Source organism: Macaca mulatta, chromosome 2 (assembly GCF_049350105.2).
Source record: "Macaca mulatta isolate MMU2019108-1 chromosome 2, T2T-MMU8v2.0, whole genome shotgun sequence".
Classification (NCBI taxonomy): Eukaryota; Metazoa; Chordata; class Mammalia; order Primates; family Cercopithecidae; genus Macaca; species Macaca mulatta.
The window spans coordinates 116,868,276-116,887,085 of NC_133407.1; the positions used below are offsets into that span (position 1 = coordinate 116,868,276).

General features: G+C 43.7%; 1 protein-coding gene and 1 non-coding gene across 10 annotated transcripts in view; both read right to left on the reverse strand.

Annotated features, from left to right (window-relative positions):
* Positions 1-1,342: 1,342 nt before the first annotated feature.
* Positions 1,343-1,446, reverse strand: LOC114676623 (small nucleolar RNA U13). Its single transcript, XR_003727672.2, has one exon. It is a non-coding gene; the product is annotated as a small nucleolar RNA U13 (small nucleolar RNA).
* Positions 1,447-1,567: 121 nt separating this feature from the next.
* The window catches only part of DCP1A (decapping mRNA 1A), a 61,534-nt gene continuing 44,291 nt past the window's right edge, over positions 1,568-18,810 (reverse strand). For all 9 annotated transcript variants that reach the window (XM_077993163.1, XM_077993162.1, XM_077993155.1 and 6 more), the window contains 4 exons: positions 10,625-11,383; positions 9,356-9,421; positions 6,169-6,387; positions 1,568-5,770 (listed from right to left, as the gene is read on the reverse strand). In XM_077993163.1, the coding sequence (XP_077849289.1) occupies positions 5,690-5,770; positions 6,169-6,387; positions 9,356-9,421; positions 10,625-11,383 (1,125 nt within the window). In that variant the 3' untranslated portion in view covers positions 1,568-5,689. The remainder of the gene's footprint in view (positions 5,771-6,168; positions 6,388-9,355; positions 9,422-10,624; positions 11,384-18,810) is intronic.

An 18,810-nucleotide genomic window follows, 5' to 3' on the forward strand; every position in this document is an offset into this window, starting at 1 on the left:
AGCAACCTCAGATGTGACTTTTCTTTTTTTTTTTTTTTTTTTTTTTTGAGACGGAGTCTCGCTCTGTCGCCCAGGCTGGAGTGCAGTGGCTGGATCTCAGCTCACTGCAAGCTCCGCTTCCCGGGTTTACGCCATTCTCCTGCCTCAGCCTCCCGAGTAGCTGGGACTACAGGCACCCGCCACCTCGCCCGGCTAGTTTTTTGTATTTTTAGTAGAGACGGGGTTTCACCATGTTAGCCAGGATGGTCTCGATCTCCTGACCTTGTGATCCGCCCATCTCGGCCTCCCAAAGTGCTGGGATTACAGGCTTGAGCCACCGCGCCCGGCCCAGATGTGACTTTTCTTTGTTTTTTTTGAGATGGAGTTTTGCTCTTATTGCCCAGGCTGGAGTGCAATGGTATGATCTTGGCTCACTGCAACCTGTGCCTCCCGGGTTCAAGCAATTCTCCTACCTCAGTCTCCCCAGTAGCTGGGATTACAGGCATGTGCCACTACACCTGGCTAATTTTGTATTTTTAATAGAGACGAGGTTTCTCCATGTTGGTCAGGCTGGTCTCGAACTCCCGACCTCAGGTGATCCACCTGCCTCGGCCTCCCAAAGTGCTGGGATTGCAGGTGTGAGCCACCGTGCCCGGCCAGATGTGACTTTTGTTTCCTTAAAAGGTTGAGAACTTTAACTTTTCACTTAAAGGAAGCACTTTATGGCTTCTCTTAGGCATACCCGACTTGCCACATCACTACTCTTGCACTTTGGGGCCATTATTAAATAAGGGTTTCTTGAACACAAGCATTGCAATACCCCGACAGTTGGTCTGATAACTGAGATGGCTACTAAGTGGTTAACTGGTGGGCAGCATATATAGCGTGGATTTGCTGGGCAAAGGATGATTCGCAGCCCGGGTGAGATGGCAAATGATCTCATCATGCTTCTCAGAACAGCATCAAACTTAAAATGGTTTACTTCGGGAATTTTGTATTTAATATTTTCAGACCTGGGTTGACTGTGGGTAACTGAAACCTAGATGGTATAGCCTACTACACACCTAGGCTACATGCATGGTACAGCCTATGGCTCCTAGGCTGCAAACCTGTACAGCATGTGACTGAACTGAATACTGTAGGCAACTATAACACAAGGATAAGTATATGTGTATTTAAAAATAGAGAAGATTGGATAAAAATAGGGTTATAACTCCATGGGGCCACTGTCATAGATGTGGTCCGTTGTTGACTGAAATACCACATGGTATGTACCTCTATCTTCTATCAGGTCTGTTTCTCTGGAGAACCCTGACAATACAGGCTGGAAACAGGTAGATAACAGTTTTCTTTCTTTTTTCTGTGTCAGACAGGTAATATGCCGACATTGTAACAATGTTTCAGGATGGCACATCTCACACCTGTGTGTGAACACCTAATCGTCATGCTTATGAACTACAAAAGGAGCTGATAACAGTTTTGTCAGTTCTGTTTTTTTGCCTCATCCCATTTCACCAGTATGGCACTCTGCAAAGTGCAGCAACTCAAAAGTTCCTATTTCTACAAATTAAATAAAAACACAATTAAATTTTAGTAGGTGCTAAAACTTGGTTTTGAAATTTTATTAAAAAAATATATTTGCAAACATATAAAATTTAGGATGAAAAACGCTCATTTTAAAACATGTAATAACTTAATATTTGCAAACATACAGAGATGGTATAAAATCCATACCATTAAAAATGTTAATGATACAGTATTGCGCTCATGGAACAAAAACCTTGCTGTAATTCCAGAGCTTCTCGTCCCCACATTTCAGGGAGCTGAGAATCTGGTACAATGAAAGTCATGAGAGCCACATGGCCAAAGCAGTAATACAGAATAAAAAACCATTTAGAACACATATTTTAAAAACATGTTTCTTAAGGAATCACACGGATAAAAAGGAAACACAATTCTGCATTTTCCCCACTTTGAATGATATTGCATCTTAGCATTTTAAATGAAGGTGTCAAATACAAAACAGAGGGAATCACTGCACACATCTGCTAAATTTGCTGAAAAACTGGCTCCTCGAGGCCCTGGTCCACTCGGAAATGTTCTCAAGCACAGCTGTAAAAAAGCCTAGTGTAAGCTGCTTGACTGTGCTCAGATCTTAGCATTTGAGAGACTTGAAAACAGAGAGCACTATTGGTTCCAGAAGGTACACTGAACGCAACTGAAGAAAACCGAAGGGAGGCAAGAAAGAAACACGTGCTCTGCAGCAAATGTGCAGCCAGGATGCAGGATGCGCACCCCGTGATTCCTCAGTTCTCCTCACTCACACGGGCTGAGCCCACTCGTGCCTGTGCCACCTCTCACTCCTCTCAGAGTTACAGTATGATGGCTGATTTTGTTTTTTGAGCAGTTAGGCACCTTCAATTTCATGTTGCATTATTAGTAATACAATGGCAGTTAGGGGCCTCTACTACAGAAATGAGAAAATTTCAAACTACATTCTTTGGGGGAGGAGAGTAATAAAGCTGCATGGTTTAAAAATTTACCTAGTAGTGGATGATAGGGTTTATATAATTTCTACAGGAAAACATAAGCCAGGAAAAGAACAAATGCTTGACATGCAAAATCTGGTTAGACATATACTAAACTAAGCTTGTGTGTCCCCCTGTAGATAGGGGCCCAGCTTGACTTTTTTTTTTTCTTTTTCTTTGTTTTTGAAATGGAGTCTCGCTCTGTCGCCCAGGCTGGAGTGCAGTCGCTCGGACTCGGCTCACTGCAACCTCTGCCTCCCGGGTTCAAGTGATTTTCCTGCCTCAGCCTCCTGAGTAGCTGGGATTACAGGCGTGCGCCACCACGCCCGGCTAATTTTTGTATTTTTAGTAGAGACAAGGTTTCACCACGTTGGTCAGGCTGGGACTTGGGTTCTTAATAAAATACCACTCTCTGTGATGGCTACATCTAAGCCTCTGAAGGTGAGCTGTGGACATATCACATGTGGACAGCATGAAATGCTTCTGACACTGAGAGTCACTTGCAAAACTTGAATTCAAAGTCAAGCAGGCCAAATCTCACACCTTTTGAATCCCAGGAGGGACACAATGAAGAAGAGCTTCTGCCTTAAGGGAACAAGGCTGTCTGGGAGGTGTGAGAGTCCATTAAAAGACAACACATTAACTACAACAAAAAGAAGAGCAGTACCACCCACCAGTGGTGCCCCAGACACACCTCTCCTCCAAGCTCCAGGCTGCTCATCTTGGAGCCCACACTCAGACCCTGGGGTTGGGGGTGGGCACAAAAATGGACAGAGTGGTCTAAATGCAGGTCTCCTGGGGTTCTGCGAAATTTAGCCAGAAGCATCTCCATCTCGGTGTCCATTTCGATTCAACTAAGCTTCCAGTAAAGACACTGCAGCAATGTAAACATGCAACCTAAGCTAGCATGAGGTTCTAGATAGTAAGCCTGAACTAGGAATAAGGCAACTGAACTGTGACTTTCGGGCCAGGGTCATCCAACTGCAATTATCCAGGCTTGGCCTGGCTTCTCTGGAGATTCATTCTGGCCTGAACTTCCTGGTAATCATGACATGAACTTCTGGCTTCTGAATTTTAAGTAAATGCTTTGAATATATAAATTTGGGAGGTGAAACAGGTTTACCCTTTTCAAATCTTCATGACTTGGGCACTTAAGTTTACTTTCACACTAAGGAAGCCTTATCATAGATTCTCTTTACTGTCTATCATATCCATTCCTAGCATTAAAGGTGAAAATTAATATGATCACAGACTCTCTTTAGGATATCCTCTCTTAACTCTCTCATAATATTACATACTCAAAAGCATAATTTCAATTCAAGAATCCCTTGATTCGTCTGTTCACCAAAGCCCACTGAGACCACATTTGGGGTGCAATCACACCTACTGGTGCGTCCACTTTATGGAAGTCACGTGGCTCCCTGGATACCATCTCTCGGTGTCAGCAACACTCTGTATCCTACTATAGCTTTCTCGTTCCCAGATGATGCATAAGCAATTCATTTTTGGTTGCTTAATTTACACACTATCTGTGAAAACAAACTATTCATAATTGAGCATGAAAACTTATAAGCTTCCCTGAATTCTGCACAATTCACACATAATTAGGTAGACAGCAATAGAAGACACTAAAATGAGAAGCAGAAACCCTGTCCAGGAAGCATGTTTAGATCAACAAAAGCCAATCATTCTTTATGCTAAAAACTAAGACCAAACTAAAACAAGTATGTAATTCACAAGTAATTTTCTAGAATTTCAGCTAGAAAAAAATAATCTATGGACTTATGATTGAGTTACCATTAAAGCTTAAATGATTGTTCCCAAGGAACCATCATATCTGTCAGCATTATTCACAGCTAATCCTTATGCTAGCTGGTTGAGCCAATTGGGTTTTTACCCCATCATTAAATAGTGCTCATAAAAAGTAAGCAGTGCATCTTAATTGGTTAAATACTACAAAATGACCTGTATCATAGAAACAAAGACACTTTCATTCAAAGAATATCTTAAAATTACTATTGCTGAAATAAATCAAAATCTACATTAAAATATTACTAAACACCATTACATGCTATAAAAGAATAAATAGAAATCATGGCAGATCAATAGCAGCATAACAAAGCTTCTTTACATATTTTCACACTTTGGGCTGGGAAAGTACTCACAGCCTAGGAATACATTGGTAGAGTTTGGAATCACATTTTCTTTTAACTCCATAATTCTACAACAAAATAAGGGCAGTGTGAATAACAGCTCCCTTTTCTGCATAGCTTTAAAACTATTCTCAGTACACTCAAGGAAAGGAACCAGGATGGCTTTGTCAGATTGGTCCACAGGTCCTTTTGTCAAAGTGTTAAGGAAAACAATCAACAATGACAGAAAAGGAAAATAAGGCTGTGCTTCACACACAAACTTAGCATTTTCAGAACCATTGGAGAGTTCAACCTAAAATGAAGATCTGATAGGATGTGGGCATTCCCAGTTTCAGCCTTCCTTCAAAGGTGTGACGTGCCTGTGTCCACACCACCAGAGCCTGACAGTGCCCTATTCAAACGGTAATGCTGCACTGGGGGCCTGCTGCGGGGCAGGACTGGGGCACTTAAAAACAAAACACTATTAAGAAATTTCACAACTTTTAAGGCCCAAATGGGGCATTCATATAAAATACATTTCACTTGAGGAAATCATTCCCAATTTGCCGGCTTAAATTCTGGTCCTAAAAGCTCGAAGCTACTTTGCAGAGTTGCCTTCTACTCTGTTTAGAACTTGACTGTCAGCCCAAAGCCTGTTTCTATGGGGTAGGCTGGGGCAAGCGGTGGGGGCCAGGCTGAACTTCTGCTGTGAGGCTGGTGACTACTCCTCTGTAAGTCCTTGAAAGTGAAAGCGAGCTGAGAATCAGATTCCTTATTCCACAGCCTTGCTCCTAGCTGATGAAAACACCCACATAACTTAACACAATGATTTTGTTTTTTGTCAAAACAAAGGTCTGCTGGTGATGCTTCACAGTGAAACCTCCATTATCACTGAGAATGTCACTTGGAAAACATTCTTAAGAAATGAGTCTCTTTCTCATAGGCTCAATTTCAGGATTCTCAAACTCGATGTTCTGCTCAGAAGTTTCCATGATGAAGCCTATTTGTCTCTGAGGTTAGCACTCGGCCTTTAGACTTACTCTGCTCCAGTCATAGGTTGTGGTTGTCTTTGTTCTTGGTCAGCACCTGCAAGTAGACTTCATGAAGTGTACTGAGGAAGCTGGAATCATTCTAGAAGAGATGGGAAAGGTTAAGGATACGAATGCCACATTTACCTCAACAGATTTTACTTCCTTGGTAACAGCTTAGGAAAAAAAATTGTATAAATGATTTGTATAACTGATAATCCCACCATCCAGAGACAATCATGATTAATATATTGAGTTCGCGCAGATATTTCTCCACCAGGACGGTATGCTTGAAAAAAGAGAAACAGTACTCCCAGTCTGTTTTTTTTTTTTTGCCCACCCCAGTCTCCCAAAGTGCTGGGATTACAGGTGTGAGCCACTTTGCCCGGCCTCCAGCTAGTCTTTTGAATTTACTTTATGAACTGATTCTGTAGGAGGAATGTATACAATTTCTTTTATTAAGTAATGAAAAATCAAAGATAAAATTGGTATCCTACATACCTTTATGAGATGTATTAACGTATCCTGGAGCTGAGACTTGCTGAGAATAATGGAAGGCTTTCTCTGACTTTCTGGCGTTCCAATAGTTAGAGGAGAAGGAGAGCTGGCTTTCCTCTCAAGATCTGAAGACCTTGTAACTGTCTGCTGGAAAACACTTGGGGCCAGCAGGACTGAAGACACTGCAGTAGTCGTTGCAGTAACCAGTGGGGCGCCTGCAACCTGGAGAGGAACAATGGTCATTTTGTACCAAAGTGCAGAAGCCAGTAGCCAGGCCCAGAATAAGGAGCATGTGGAAACAGGCACAAGCAGCAGAAGAGTGAAGCCCAGAGACAGACTGTTTCGGGTTCAGGTAAACATTCAGTAGGAGCATTTGAACATCTAGCATATGGTTATAAACTTCCGTGAGCTAAGGGATGACGAGCCCATTTATATAAGAACGTCCTAGAATCGTTACGGGAAGCCAAGTCCAACTGCCACAGAAGGTAAGAGAAATAACGGTATAGAATGCACAGTAAGAAAAATCCTATGATAAATTCAAAATGTAAAGGCTTTTTGGGAGGGGAGTTGGGGAAATGACTGGAAGAGGACATGAGGGAACTTTCTGGAGTGACAGAATGTTACATATTGATTGGGTTGCCTAAGGGATAATACATACATGTGTCAAAAACTCATTTAAAAATCTGTGTTGTTTGGCTGGGCGCAGTGGCTCATGCCTGTAATCCCAGCACTTTGGGAGGCCGAGGTGGGGTTCGAGACCAGCCTGGGCAACATGGTGAAACCCCATCTGTACTAAAAATACAAAAATTAGCCGGGCGTGGTGGTGCACGCCTGTAATCCCAGCTACTCGGGAGGCTGAGGCATGAGAATCGCTTGAACCCAGGAGGTGGAGGTTGCAGTGAGCCAAGACTGTACCCATTGCACTCCAGCCTGGGTGACAGAGCAAGACTCTGTCTCCAAAAAAAGAAAAAGAAAAAAAAGAAAAAAAAAAATCTGCATTTTTTTTTTTTTTTTTTTAAGGCAGGGTCTCACTCTGTCACCCAGGTGGGAGTGCAGTGGTGCAGTCACCACTCACTGCAGCTTCAATTTCCTGGGCTCAAGCAATCCTCCCCTCATTTTTGATTTTTTTGTAAGAGATGAGGTCTCACTATGTTGTCCAGGCTGGTCTTGAACTCCTGGGCTTAAGTGATCCTTCCACCTAGGCCTCCCAAAGTGCTGGGATTACAGGTGTGAACCACCATGCCTGGACTCTAAAAATCTGCATTTCAGTGTATGTAAATCATACTGCAATAAAAAAGAATTTAAAAATCCAGTTATGACTGGGAGCGGTGGCTCATGCCTGTAATCCTAGCACTTTGGGAGGCCTATCTGGGAGGATCACTTGAGGTCAGGAGTTCAAGACCAGCCTGGCCAACATGGTGAAACCCCGTCTCTACTAAAAAGACAAAAACATAGTAGAGTGTGGTGATGGGCGCCTGTAATCCCAGCTACTTGGGACGCTGAAGCAGAAGAATGGTTTGAACCCAGAAGGTGGAGGTTGCAGTGAGCTGCACTCTGGGCGGCAAAGCAAGACTCCATTTCAAAAAAAAAAAAAAAAAAAAAAAAAACAACCAAAAACAAAAACAAAAACTCCAAATCCAGTTATGTTCAATCTATTTTTTTATACCATTATAGAAAGCAATGAGAAAATTTCTTAAAAATAAAGCTAACATCTACCTCTCTCCTCCATTTAGATGTGCTTCTAGGCTAATTCCAGCTAATTATCTGAATATATTAAACCAGTAATCGCCGGGCGCGGTGGCTCAAGCCTGTAATCCCAGCACTTTGGGAGGCCGAGACAGGCGGATCACGAGGTCAAGAGATCGAGACCATCCTGGCTAACACGGTGAAACCCCGTCTCTACTAAAATACAAAAAAAAAATAGCTGGGCGTGGTGGCGGGCACCTGTAGTCCCAGCTACTCGGGAGGCTGAGGCAGGAGAATGGCGTAAACCCGGGAGGCGGAGCTTGCAGTGAGCTGAGGCAGGAGAATGGCGTAAACCCGGGAGGCGGAGCTTGCAGTGAGCTGAGATCCGGCCACTGCACTCCAGCCTGGGAGACAGAGCGAGACTCCGTCTCACAAAAAAAAAAAAAAACCAAAAAAACCAGTAATCATCAGTATTTTCAGTATCCTCAGATCTGATACAATCAACAGACATCTACATTTCTTTCTCTTACATGTCACTTTCTCATTTACAAAGAGCACAGAGCTGGCCAGTTTCAAGGGTATGGTTTTTGGCATCTGAACTATTTACCCTTTCTTTATTTTTGGTGCAAAAGCAGGCCGAGAGCTCCTGCAGATAGATTACCATGCAGAAGGACAAGACACACAGAAAAGAGGCTCGTTTCCAAGAACAGTCAGGAGCTGGCTCCCATTTAAACTCCAAGATATAAGACCAGTCAGAAGCTGGTTCCCATTTAAACTCCAAGACTCAAGGAGGGCACAAAGGCTCAAAGGAAAACAGAAATGACTTTAGGGAGCTAAAAAAACCTGTGTGCATTGCAAGGTTAGTGGGTGATGTAGAGTAGGGACAACAAAAAATGAAGCAAGGGAGGACAAACGGGACAGAACACACAGGCCTGGGAGGCTTTGTTCTCAGAGAAATGAGAACAAAGGGAAATGAGAGGAAATGAGAGGACTGTAGCAGGATAGTGGCTCTGCCACCTGGGACATCACAGCTCCTCCAGGGCAATATTTCCTACCTATAAGCCAGGTTACCACACTCTTAGCAGTCACCCGTTCACAAATACTGAGTAAGGGCCCACCATGCCCTCTACACACACAGTCAGGGAAGATATCCATGCAGATGCCTCAAGATCCACAGAGGCCACAGTAATGGACTCTGCCAGGACGGGGGTGGGAGGTGCCTGGCCTAGGAAAGGCATCTAAGATGGGCTGGGCTCCATAGCTAACTCTTTTCACTAAGCTGACAACCTTTTACTTCACATCCAGCAGAAGAACTTAAAAATACATAATGTATCCTTTAGAAAGAGGGAGTCCTGGCTGGTCCAAAGGTAGTGAGTTAGCTCAACTGATTGTTCACAGTCAGTTACAGATCAAATTCCTTGTTCTACTCTTTCTACCTTCTCACTATAGCACCAGACTAGTCTTAAAAAAAAAAAAAAGAAAGAAAGAAAAAGCAAGTCCTTACCGGGATGGCACTGGATAACACCTTAGGCTGGACAAATACTTCAGGATCCTGGTTCTGCTGCATAGACTGAAACGTTTATGAAGAAAAGATATATGGATATAAGAAGTTTCAATTAAGAAGACTTCCTAGTCTTAATTGAAGAAGACTTTCCCAGTGGAAAATCTAGGTTAGTAATAGAAAATGGTTCAGATATTAACTAGTTCCTAGATTCCCAAGGGAAGAGTGTGACAGAAACTTTCAACTATGCAGCCAACAATTCAACTGCATGAGAGCTCTGCGACAGCCTCTCCTCTTTAGTTCCGGAGAGAAGGGGTGTGTGCAGAGCCTTTCAGGTATCTTTAAAGAAAAGCCTGAGACCTGTATCCCTTCTAAGAGCCAGAGACAGCCCAGGAATATACATAATTTTTAATTTTTGTGGGTACATAGGTGTACATATTTATGAGGTATATGAAATGTTTTAATATAGGCATGCAATACATAATAATCACATCATGGAAAATGGGGTATCCATCCCCTCACAAATTTTTCCTTTGTGTTACAATCTAATTATACTCTTTTCATTATTTTAAAATATATACTTAAATTATTGACTATAATCACCTTGTTGTGTTATTAAATACTAGGTCTTATTCATTCTATTTTTTTTTTTTTATGCATTCACCATCCCCACCTCCCCCTACCTTCCTAGCCTCTGGTAACCATCCTTCTATTCTCTATCTCCATGAGTTCAAATAAAGTGAGAACATGTGATGTCTGTCCTGCAGCCTGGGCATATTTTTGCTGTTGAGTCTGTAGAGATAGAGATGAGAGATCTAGGCAGCATGGCACCTCTTGATAAGGTGATGTAAATGTGGACAGTTGAAAAAAATCAGCTTTATTTGACCTCATACCTTCAAGTCTAGGATGCTCTTATGGCACCTCTAGGGTACTTGGCACAAGGCAGGCACTCTAGGAGAGTGCTGTGGGAGATAGGAAGGGAGTTAAGCTTTGGAATAATTTGGTCCTGAGTCAAATGAGGACTCCTGGAAATGCTGGGCAAAAGCAAAACAAACATACAACCTCTGCTAAAGTGCATATCCAGATAGGAAAATAAATTACTTGGTTGTTCATGATAGGGCTTCTTACCTCAGCTGTCTCCTAGCCCGACATACTTTAAAGGGACAACTCTTCAAAACTGTCAGTGTCATGACAGTTAAAACCAAGGTCTGTAGTTTCATCCCATCCAGTTATAGTTACCCACCATGCCCACCCCCACCCTCCTGCCATTACCTGAAGGGGAGCAAGCACCATGTTGCTCAGGGAGGCTGAGGCTGCCGCTCTCGCTGCTGCTGTCTTAGAGGAAGGCTCTATGAAGCTCTCAGGTGTGGCCAGCTGACCAGCTGCCGGAGAAAAGCTGGCTACCATTGCACCTTTCCCAAGTGGTTGTGTCTGTATTTGGTCATGCTGTGGGGTCAACCTGAGTTTCTGGAGAAGATCAACGCTTGGGAGGGATGTGCCAGCTGTGTTTGCCACGTTCAATGGGGCCCGGAAGGGGCTCTGGCTGGCAATCAGACCGGCATGGCTTAGCTCAGGGACTGGCTGATTCAGGAGTGGAGACCTCTGTCTAGGCGTGGTCTTCACTGCCTGCATCATGGTGCTGTTTCGAGGTAAGCTGGGGGGAACCTGTGTAGTAGGAGCTTCAGATGGCAGAGTGGGACTGAGAACGGGACTCAACGGGATTGTGTAGGTTGGGGCATGCTTTTCATTGGACTGTGTGATGGAGGCTGGAGTGATTAGCACCGGGGTGGTGATTTCAGGCTGGACTGAGTGGTGGGCAGCAGAAGGGACACCCAGGGTTTCTGATTGAGGGGCTCCTCCTGACTGCTCAAAGGGAAATGGTAGGAATGAATTGGGCTCTTTCTGGGAGGCATCTCCTGGCAATCTCTCCACTTCTTCTGAATCCAGACTCACAACTGCTGGCTGTTCCTTTGGCAAAGAGGTTCCAAATAACTCTTCTACCGTCAGATGCTTGTGTCCAGATGGAGCAGACTGAAAAACAAATGAAACCACCCAGTGAAAGAGGTCTCTTATAAAACAGCATAACCAAACTTCTTTTCCAGAAGTCAAAGATTGTACAGAATCAAGGATGGATGGAGTATAAAAATAAGGAATGGACAAAACTGAAGATGTACTAAGGATTAAGGCCCAAGTTCATCCAGTGTCCCCAGGTTGGTGGTTTGCATTGGTAATATAATTCAAATTTTTAGGGTCTCTGGGAGGCAGGATCAGAATTCACCATTCTTTTTCTTGGCAAAGCTGACTGTGCCCAATTGTCTCATGTCAGCAACACATAAGGAAATGACACTAGAGGAGACACAGGGACCGAATGCTGATCAGGTGATTCCACCTTTCACTGTTCTCAATGAAACGCTAGGCATTGGATCTCTGATAAATCAGAAAATAAATCCAGCTATTTAACAGTGGGCCATTACCTCTCCTTATTCTCTAGCCACAGAATTCTTAAGAAAAAGCAAAGCATTTAAGCCTGACAATTTAAAATTTATATATATTTTAGTAAGTTGGCTTATTGACACTCAAAGGAAAAACTTTTGTGCTTTCCTGTACTTGTAAGCAACATTTCCATAGTCAATAACCTTTATTTCCTGAGTACTCACAGGGTGCCAGGTCTTGCTCTAACCTGGGCTCACGGGATGCAGTAAGGGAGTAACAACAGCTCCCACAGAGCTTACATTTTAGTGGCAGACACACCTAAGTACTTTGAAAACACAGGCAGCCTCAACTTTTTATTCCTAAAATGACTGAATTAGTTGTTTAGATCTGTTTATACTGAAAAAATTAGTTCATTGAAACACGATTCTCAAGGCTTCAGAAAGTCTGTAAGGCCCCAAAGTACACTGCAAATTAGTATAATATTGATAAAACTATGGTATGATCACATTACTACAGGAAAACAAACCCAATTTTGTCCAGGCAAATGTTTGTTTCATCCATTTGATAAAAATTCTTGAATTTATCAGGTGCCAGGCATTGTGCTGTCACTGTGATGTGAAAAAAGAGGCCAGGACAACTGGTAAGGCCTGCCCCCCAGCCCCCTCTGCGCCCCACACTAGGCAGAACTGCAGAGTCGAGTGGGAGGGAAGGTGCTAGAAAAAGTGAAACTGGGGAGGGATGTGGTGAGCTGGCTGGGGAGCACGGCCACTGAGACAGCCACACTTGCTTCAGCACAGCTGGGTCAGAGGCTGGGTAGGAGGGTGACAGGGAAAGAGAGAAGCAGTGGGCAGACTGCAGAGTATCTGAGACATGTTAGAGGATCTGGACTTTATCCACAGGACAATGGCGACATGTTCAGGGGATGAGCCATCAGGCTTTATATTTTAGGAGGTGCACTTGGTTGGCCACATAAAGGACAAATTGTAGGGGTGAGACTGAGGAGAGTCTGGACTAAGATACTGGCAGAGAAGAGGATGAGAACTGGAGTTGGAATGGAAGGAGCTGGTGGCTGGCCAGGTAGGAGCAAGGAGCCGAGAGGACACCCTGGTATCTGGGTATTGGGTGGTGGTATCACTGCCTGGGCAGGCCAGCCCAGGAAGAGTCCCTAGGGTTAGGGAGAGGGGGAAGCTGAAGTTAGTTGTGAACATGTCTGGAGGTCTCTGTGGGACCTCTAGAACCTGGAGGTACTTAGAACACAAAATGGTAATGTTATTTTGTGTTCTTAAAACACAGAAATGGTAATACAAGTCAAGGGAGCAAAAGCATCCCCTCAGGAGGTTGTGGCGACATAGCTGTGATGTCCTATCAACCACCCAGAGGCAGGGCCTGGAGCCAACCACTGCTGCCTGGCTCTGCTCCTTTCCAGCTGTGTGGCCTGAGGAGTGCTGTCCACTTCTCTGAGTCTCAGGCCTCTATAAAGTAGGGAGGGCTGGTAGAGGCTGACATGTATGGAACCCAGTGCGTGTTTAATGTCAGCACTCCAAACAACATGGAGAGCAAGTTTGCCAAGGCAGGGGTTCTCTTTCTCACGTATTCCTAATCCTTGCCTTTCTTGCTCTTGGACTTGCCTACCCAAGTAATGGCACCGCTACCCAGGACCACAGATCCCATCAGTACATAGCAGACACTCAACAGTGCTCTCTCCCAAAGTTCTTTCAGGGAGTAGGGGGAAGTCAGTTTGAGGAGAGAGGGAGCTTAAGGCAAGAGATCCCGTGTCAGGAGGGGCTCATGTCGGACAATAGGGAAAGAGGGCCAGCAGCGATGAGCATGCACACAAGTTTGCATGTGAAGGACACAAAGTTAAGGGAGTGCCATTCTGTCTTCTCTCCCTGGTATGAGGACAGCATCATCTACTAGGTGAGAGGGACAGGGCAGGTCTGAAAAAATGTAGTCAGTAAAAAGTAACTGTTGTGGAGGAAGAGGCAAGAACCTCCCACAGTTGAAAAAAACTTGTAGGTTCATACCAAACCATTTCACCTTAGAAAATATTCAATAAAGAAATTCCACTAATCTCACTTCAAATATAAGACAGCATCAATATCTAATTTTAAACTGTGGATACAAAAAAAACACTAAAGATCTTATATGGTTCAATTTCTTCATATTTTTTTCTTCTGAAAAAAAACTGTAGAGTTTAGGGTCTGAAAAAAAAGACACCTCAGCTGTTAACTGGGAAAATTACATAATCTTTCTTTTTCTTTCTTTTTTTGAGACAGGGTCTCATTCAGTCCGACTGGAATGCAGTGGTGTGATCACAGCTTATGCAGCCTCAACCTCCCAGACTCAAACAATCCTTTCATGTAGCTGGGACCACAGGTGCATGCCACCATGCTCAGTTTATTTTTACATTTTTTGTAGTGAGCCATTGAGCCCAGCACAATCTTTCTAATTTAGTTCCTTATCTGAAAAGCGAGGACATTCGGACAATGATCTCAGAGCACTGTTGTGAAAATTAAATTCTCAATATAATGTCTGGTGCCCAAAAAGCATTAAATTGAAGTTGGCTTAAACTGTAATCACATAAACACCATGTGGTCTTTTTTTTTGAGACGTAGTCTTGCCCTATCGCCCAGGCTGGAGTGTAGAGGCGTGACCTCAGCTCACTGTAACCTCCGCCTCCCAGGTTCAAGCAATTCTCATGCCTCAGCCTCCTGAGTAGCTGGGATTACAGGCACGCACCACCACATCCAGCGAATTTTTGTATTTTTAGTAGAGACGGGTTTAACCATGTTGCCCAGGCTGGTCTCGAACTTCTTCTGACCTCAGGTGATCTGCATGCCTTGGCCTCCCAAAGTGCTGGGATTACAGGCGTGAGCCACCACGCCCAGCCCACCATGTGGTCTTAATAGCAAGCATGGAGTAACAAACAAAAATTCATTAAATGCTCCTAGAATATTATACCCCACAATGCAAGACAACAACAACAAAACACCTGGTAAGATGACCAAGGCTAGGCCATTATAATCCTCCTGGTCACTCCCAATGCAAAGAATCATCAAGGACACAGCTGTATGTTTAAAACTCCCTGGTAATATTTCTATCTATCTATCTATCTATCTATCTATCTATCTATCTATCTATCTATCTATCTATCTATCTATCTATCTATCTATCTATTTTTTGAGACGGAGTCTCGCTCTGTCGCCCAGGCTGGAGTGCAGTGGCTGGATCTCAGCTCACTGCAAGCTCTGCCTCCCAGGTTTAGGCCATTCTCCTGCCTCAGCCTCTGAAGTAGCTGGGACTACAGGTGCCTGCCACCTCGCCCGGCTAGTTTTTTGTATTTTTTAGTAGAGACGGGGTTTCACCGTGTTAGCCAGGATGGTCTCGATCTCCTGACCTTGTGATCCGCCCGTCTCGGCCTCCCAAAGTGCTGGGATTACAGGCTTGAGCCACCGTGCCCGGCCCCTGGTAATATTTCAAACCCATTCTATCTAGGTCAAAATAGACAACAAATTCTCCCCTGGGACAGACTTCTCTGTCCAGGCCACATAGCTGCAGACATGTGCACCAGTTCCATTTACTACACTGAACATTCTGACTTAGTCACTTGTGAATTCCTGGCATCATAAATGTCTACCGACAGCACAATAGACGTTTATCTCCCTATTTTAAAAAACTGTAGTAAAATATACATAAAATTTACCATTTTAACCATATTTAAGTGTAAAATTCAGTGGCATTTAGTACATTCACATTGTTGATTTTAAGGTTCATCCATGTTCTAACGTGTATCAGAATTTCATTTCTTTTTATGGCCAAATAATGTTCCATTGCATGTATATATGACACTTATTTATCTATGCTTCCATTAACGGACACTGGAGTTCTTTTTTTTTTTTGAGACGGAGTCTCGCGCTGTTGCCTGGGCTGGAGTGCAGCGGCCGGATCTCAGCTCACTGCAAGCTCCGCCTCCCGAGTTTACGCCATTCTTCTGCCTCAGCCTCCCGAGTAACTGGGATTACAGGCGCCCGCCAACTCACCCGGCTAGTTTTTTGTATTTTTTTAGTAGAGACGGGGTTTCACCGTGTTCTCCAGGATGGTCTCGATCTCCTGACCTCGTGATCCACCCGCCTCGACCTCCCAAAGTGCTGGGATTACAGGCTTGAGCCACCGCGCCCGGCCTGGAGTTCTTGAGATGTTTCCACCTTCTAGCTAGTGCAAATACTGCTGCTATAAACACTGGTGTGGAAGTATCTGTTTGAATGCCTGTTTCCAATTCTTCTGGGTATATACCCAGGAGCAGAAGTGCTGGGTCATATAGTAATTCTAAGTTTAACTTTTTGAGGAACCACCAAACTGTTTTTTCCCCTAGTGCCTGAACCATTTCACATTATCACCGGCAATCCAACAGGGTGGCCAGTATACAGCAGTGTATGAGGTAACAGAGTATATAGAGTATTTTCCACATACTCTCCAACACTTGTGATGTTCTGTTTTAATGATACTAGCCATCCTAATGGGTATGAAGTGATACCTCCATGTGGTTTGAATTTGCATGTCCCTATTGACTAACGATGAGGAGCATCTTTTCATGTGCTTATTGGCCATCTGTATATCTTATATGGAGATTCCTATTAAAATCTTTTTTTTTTTTTTTTTTTTTTTTGAGACGGAGTCTTGCTCTGTCGCCCGGGCTGGAGTGCAGTGGCCGGATCTCAGCTCACTGCAAGCTCCGCCTCTGGGGTGTATGCCATTCTCCTGCCTCAGCCTCCCAAGTATCTGGGATTACAGGTGCCCGCCATCTCGCCCGGCTAGTTTTTTGTATTTTTTAGTAGAGACGGGGTTTCACCGTGTTCGCCAGGATGGTCTCGATCTCCTGACCTCGTGATCCGCCCATCTCGGCCTCCCAAAGTGCTGGGATTACAGGCTTGAGCCACCGCGCCCGGCCCAGTCCTATTAAAATCTTTTACCCAGTTTTGAATTGGGCTAATTCCTTTTTATATACATTATATGTTTAGAAAACAAATGGGTCAAGTTTCTTAGCAAAAAAGTACTGGAAAATAACACTAATTTTTTTTTTTTTTTTTAAATTTTTGAGATGGAGTCTCACTGTCACCCAGGCTGGAGTGCAGTGGTGTGATCCTGGCTCACTGCAACCTCCACCTCCTGGGTTCAAGTGATCCTCCTGCCTCAGCCTCCCGAGTAGCTGGGATTGCAGTCACGCACCACCACACTCGGTTAATTTTTGTATTTTTAGTAGAGATGGCGTATTACCATGTTAGCTGGGCTGTTCCTGAACTCCTAACCTCAGGTGATCGGTCTTTCTCGGCCCCCAAAGTGCTGGGCTTACAGCCAACGTGCCTGGCCAACACCACTAATTCTTATTAATGCAAAGTAAATGAATCATCTATTATAGAATATGTATGCAGACACACAAACCAATATTTAGATATAAACTACTTTGGAAAACAGAGATCAGATTGGGTCTATGTTGCAGAAATTTAAGAAAAGGAACAATCATGGAGAAACTTCATCACAAAATACACCTGAGGCATAATCCAGACAGCAACTTTTACTTGTCCAGTGAAACATAAATTAACTTTGAACAGCCAAAAATCTACTTTAAGTCAGGCAGAGTGCCTCATGCCTATAATCTCAGCACTTTGGCAGGCCTAGGCGGAAGCACTGTTTGAAGCTAGGAGTTTAAGATCAGCCTGGTCAACATACTGAGGCCCCTGCCTCTACAAAAAAATTTAAAAAGTAGCTGCACAAGGTGGTGTGCACCTGTGGTCCTGGCTGCTTGGAAGGCTGAGGCAGGAGGACCATTTAAGCCCAGGAGTTTTGAGGTTACAGTGAGCTATGTTCACGCCACTGCATTTGAGCCTGGGCAACAGAGTGAGACATCGTCTATACAAACAAACAAACAAACAAACAAACACAAACACATCTACTTTATATTAAAATATGAAACCACTATATGGCAGAACCCTGAACCCTGACTTTAAAAGGAGCAGAAAGTTTCCAGATTCTCTATGCTGCCTCCCTATAACTACTGCCAGGCCAGACAGATTCTCTGAATTTCTCTAGAATGGGGTGTATGGTAAAGCATTACAGTTTTGGAGGTTTTCTCATATAAGAAGGAATAAACGAATCTGTGATGGCAATAATGAATCATCATACACAGAATGCTCACTATGCTAAGCACTTTACATGTATTACTCTATTCATCTGCTGGAGTAGGTCTACTATTATTGCCACTTTACAGATGATGCCCAAATACAACAACAGAACCAGACTCCAACTTAGTTCTAACAATACAGTCTACATTCTTAACCAGCGTGCCACCACACAGAGATGTCAATCCAGCAGATTATAGGTTACCTAATCACCTGGATGGTGATACTTACCTCTGGAAAACAGGTGCTGCTAAGGTTTGAATAACTGAGGTGGCTACAGATCAAAATGCATCAACGTTTGGAAATACTATCATTTGGCACAAACCATGTTTTGGTCAGCGATGGACTGCATATACAACAGTGATCCCAGAAGAATATTGTGTTTTTACTAAATCTTTTCTAAGGCTAAATATACAAATACCAGTGTGTTATAAGTGCCTATAATATGCAGTGCAGTAATGTGTTGTACAGGTCTGTAGTCCAGGAGCCATAGGCTATCTCATCGAGCCTAGGTGTTAATAGGCAATGCCATCTTGGTTTCTTGGTTTGTGAAAGTACAAATACACTCTATGATGTTCGGAAATGAAATCGCCTAATGACACATTTCTCAAGACAGTATTCTCATTGTTTTTTTTTTTTTTTTTTTGAGACGGAGTCTCGCTCTGCCACCCAGGCTGGAGTGCAGTGGCCGGATCTCAGCTCACTGCAAGTTCCACCTCCTGGGTTCATGCCATTCTCCTGCCTCAGCCTCCCGAGTAGCTGGGACTACAGGCACCCGCCACCTCGCTCGGCTAGTTTTTTTGTATTTTTTAGTAGAGACGGGGTTTCACCGTGTTAGCCAGGATGGTC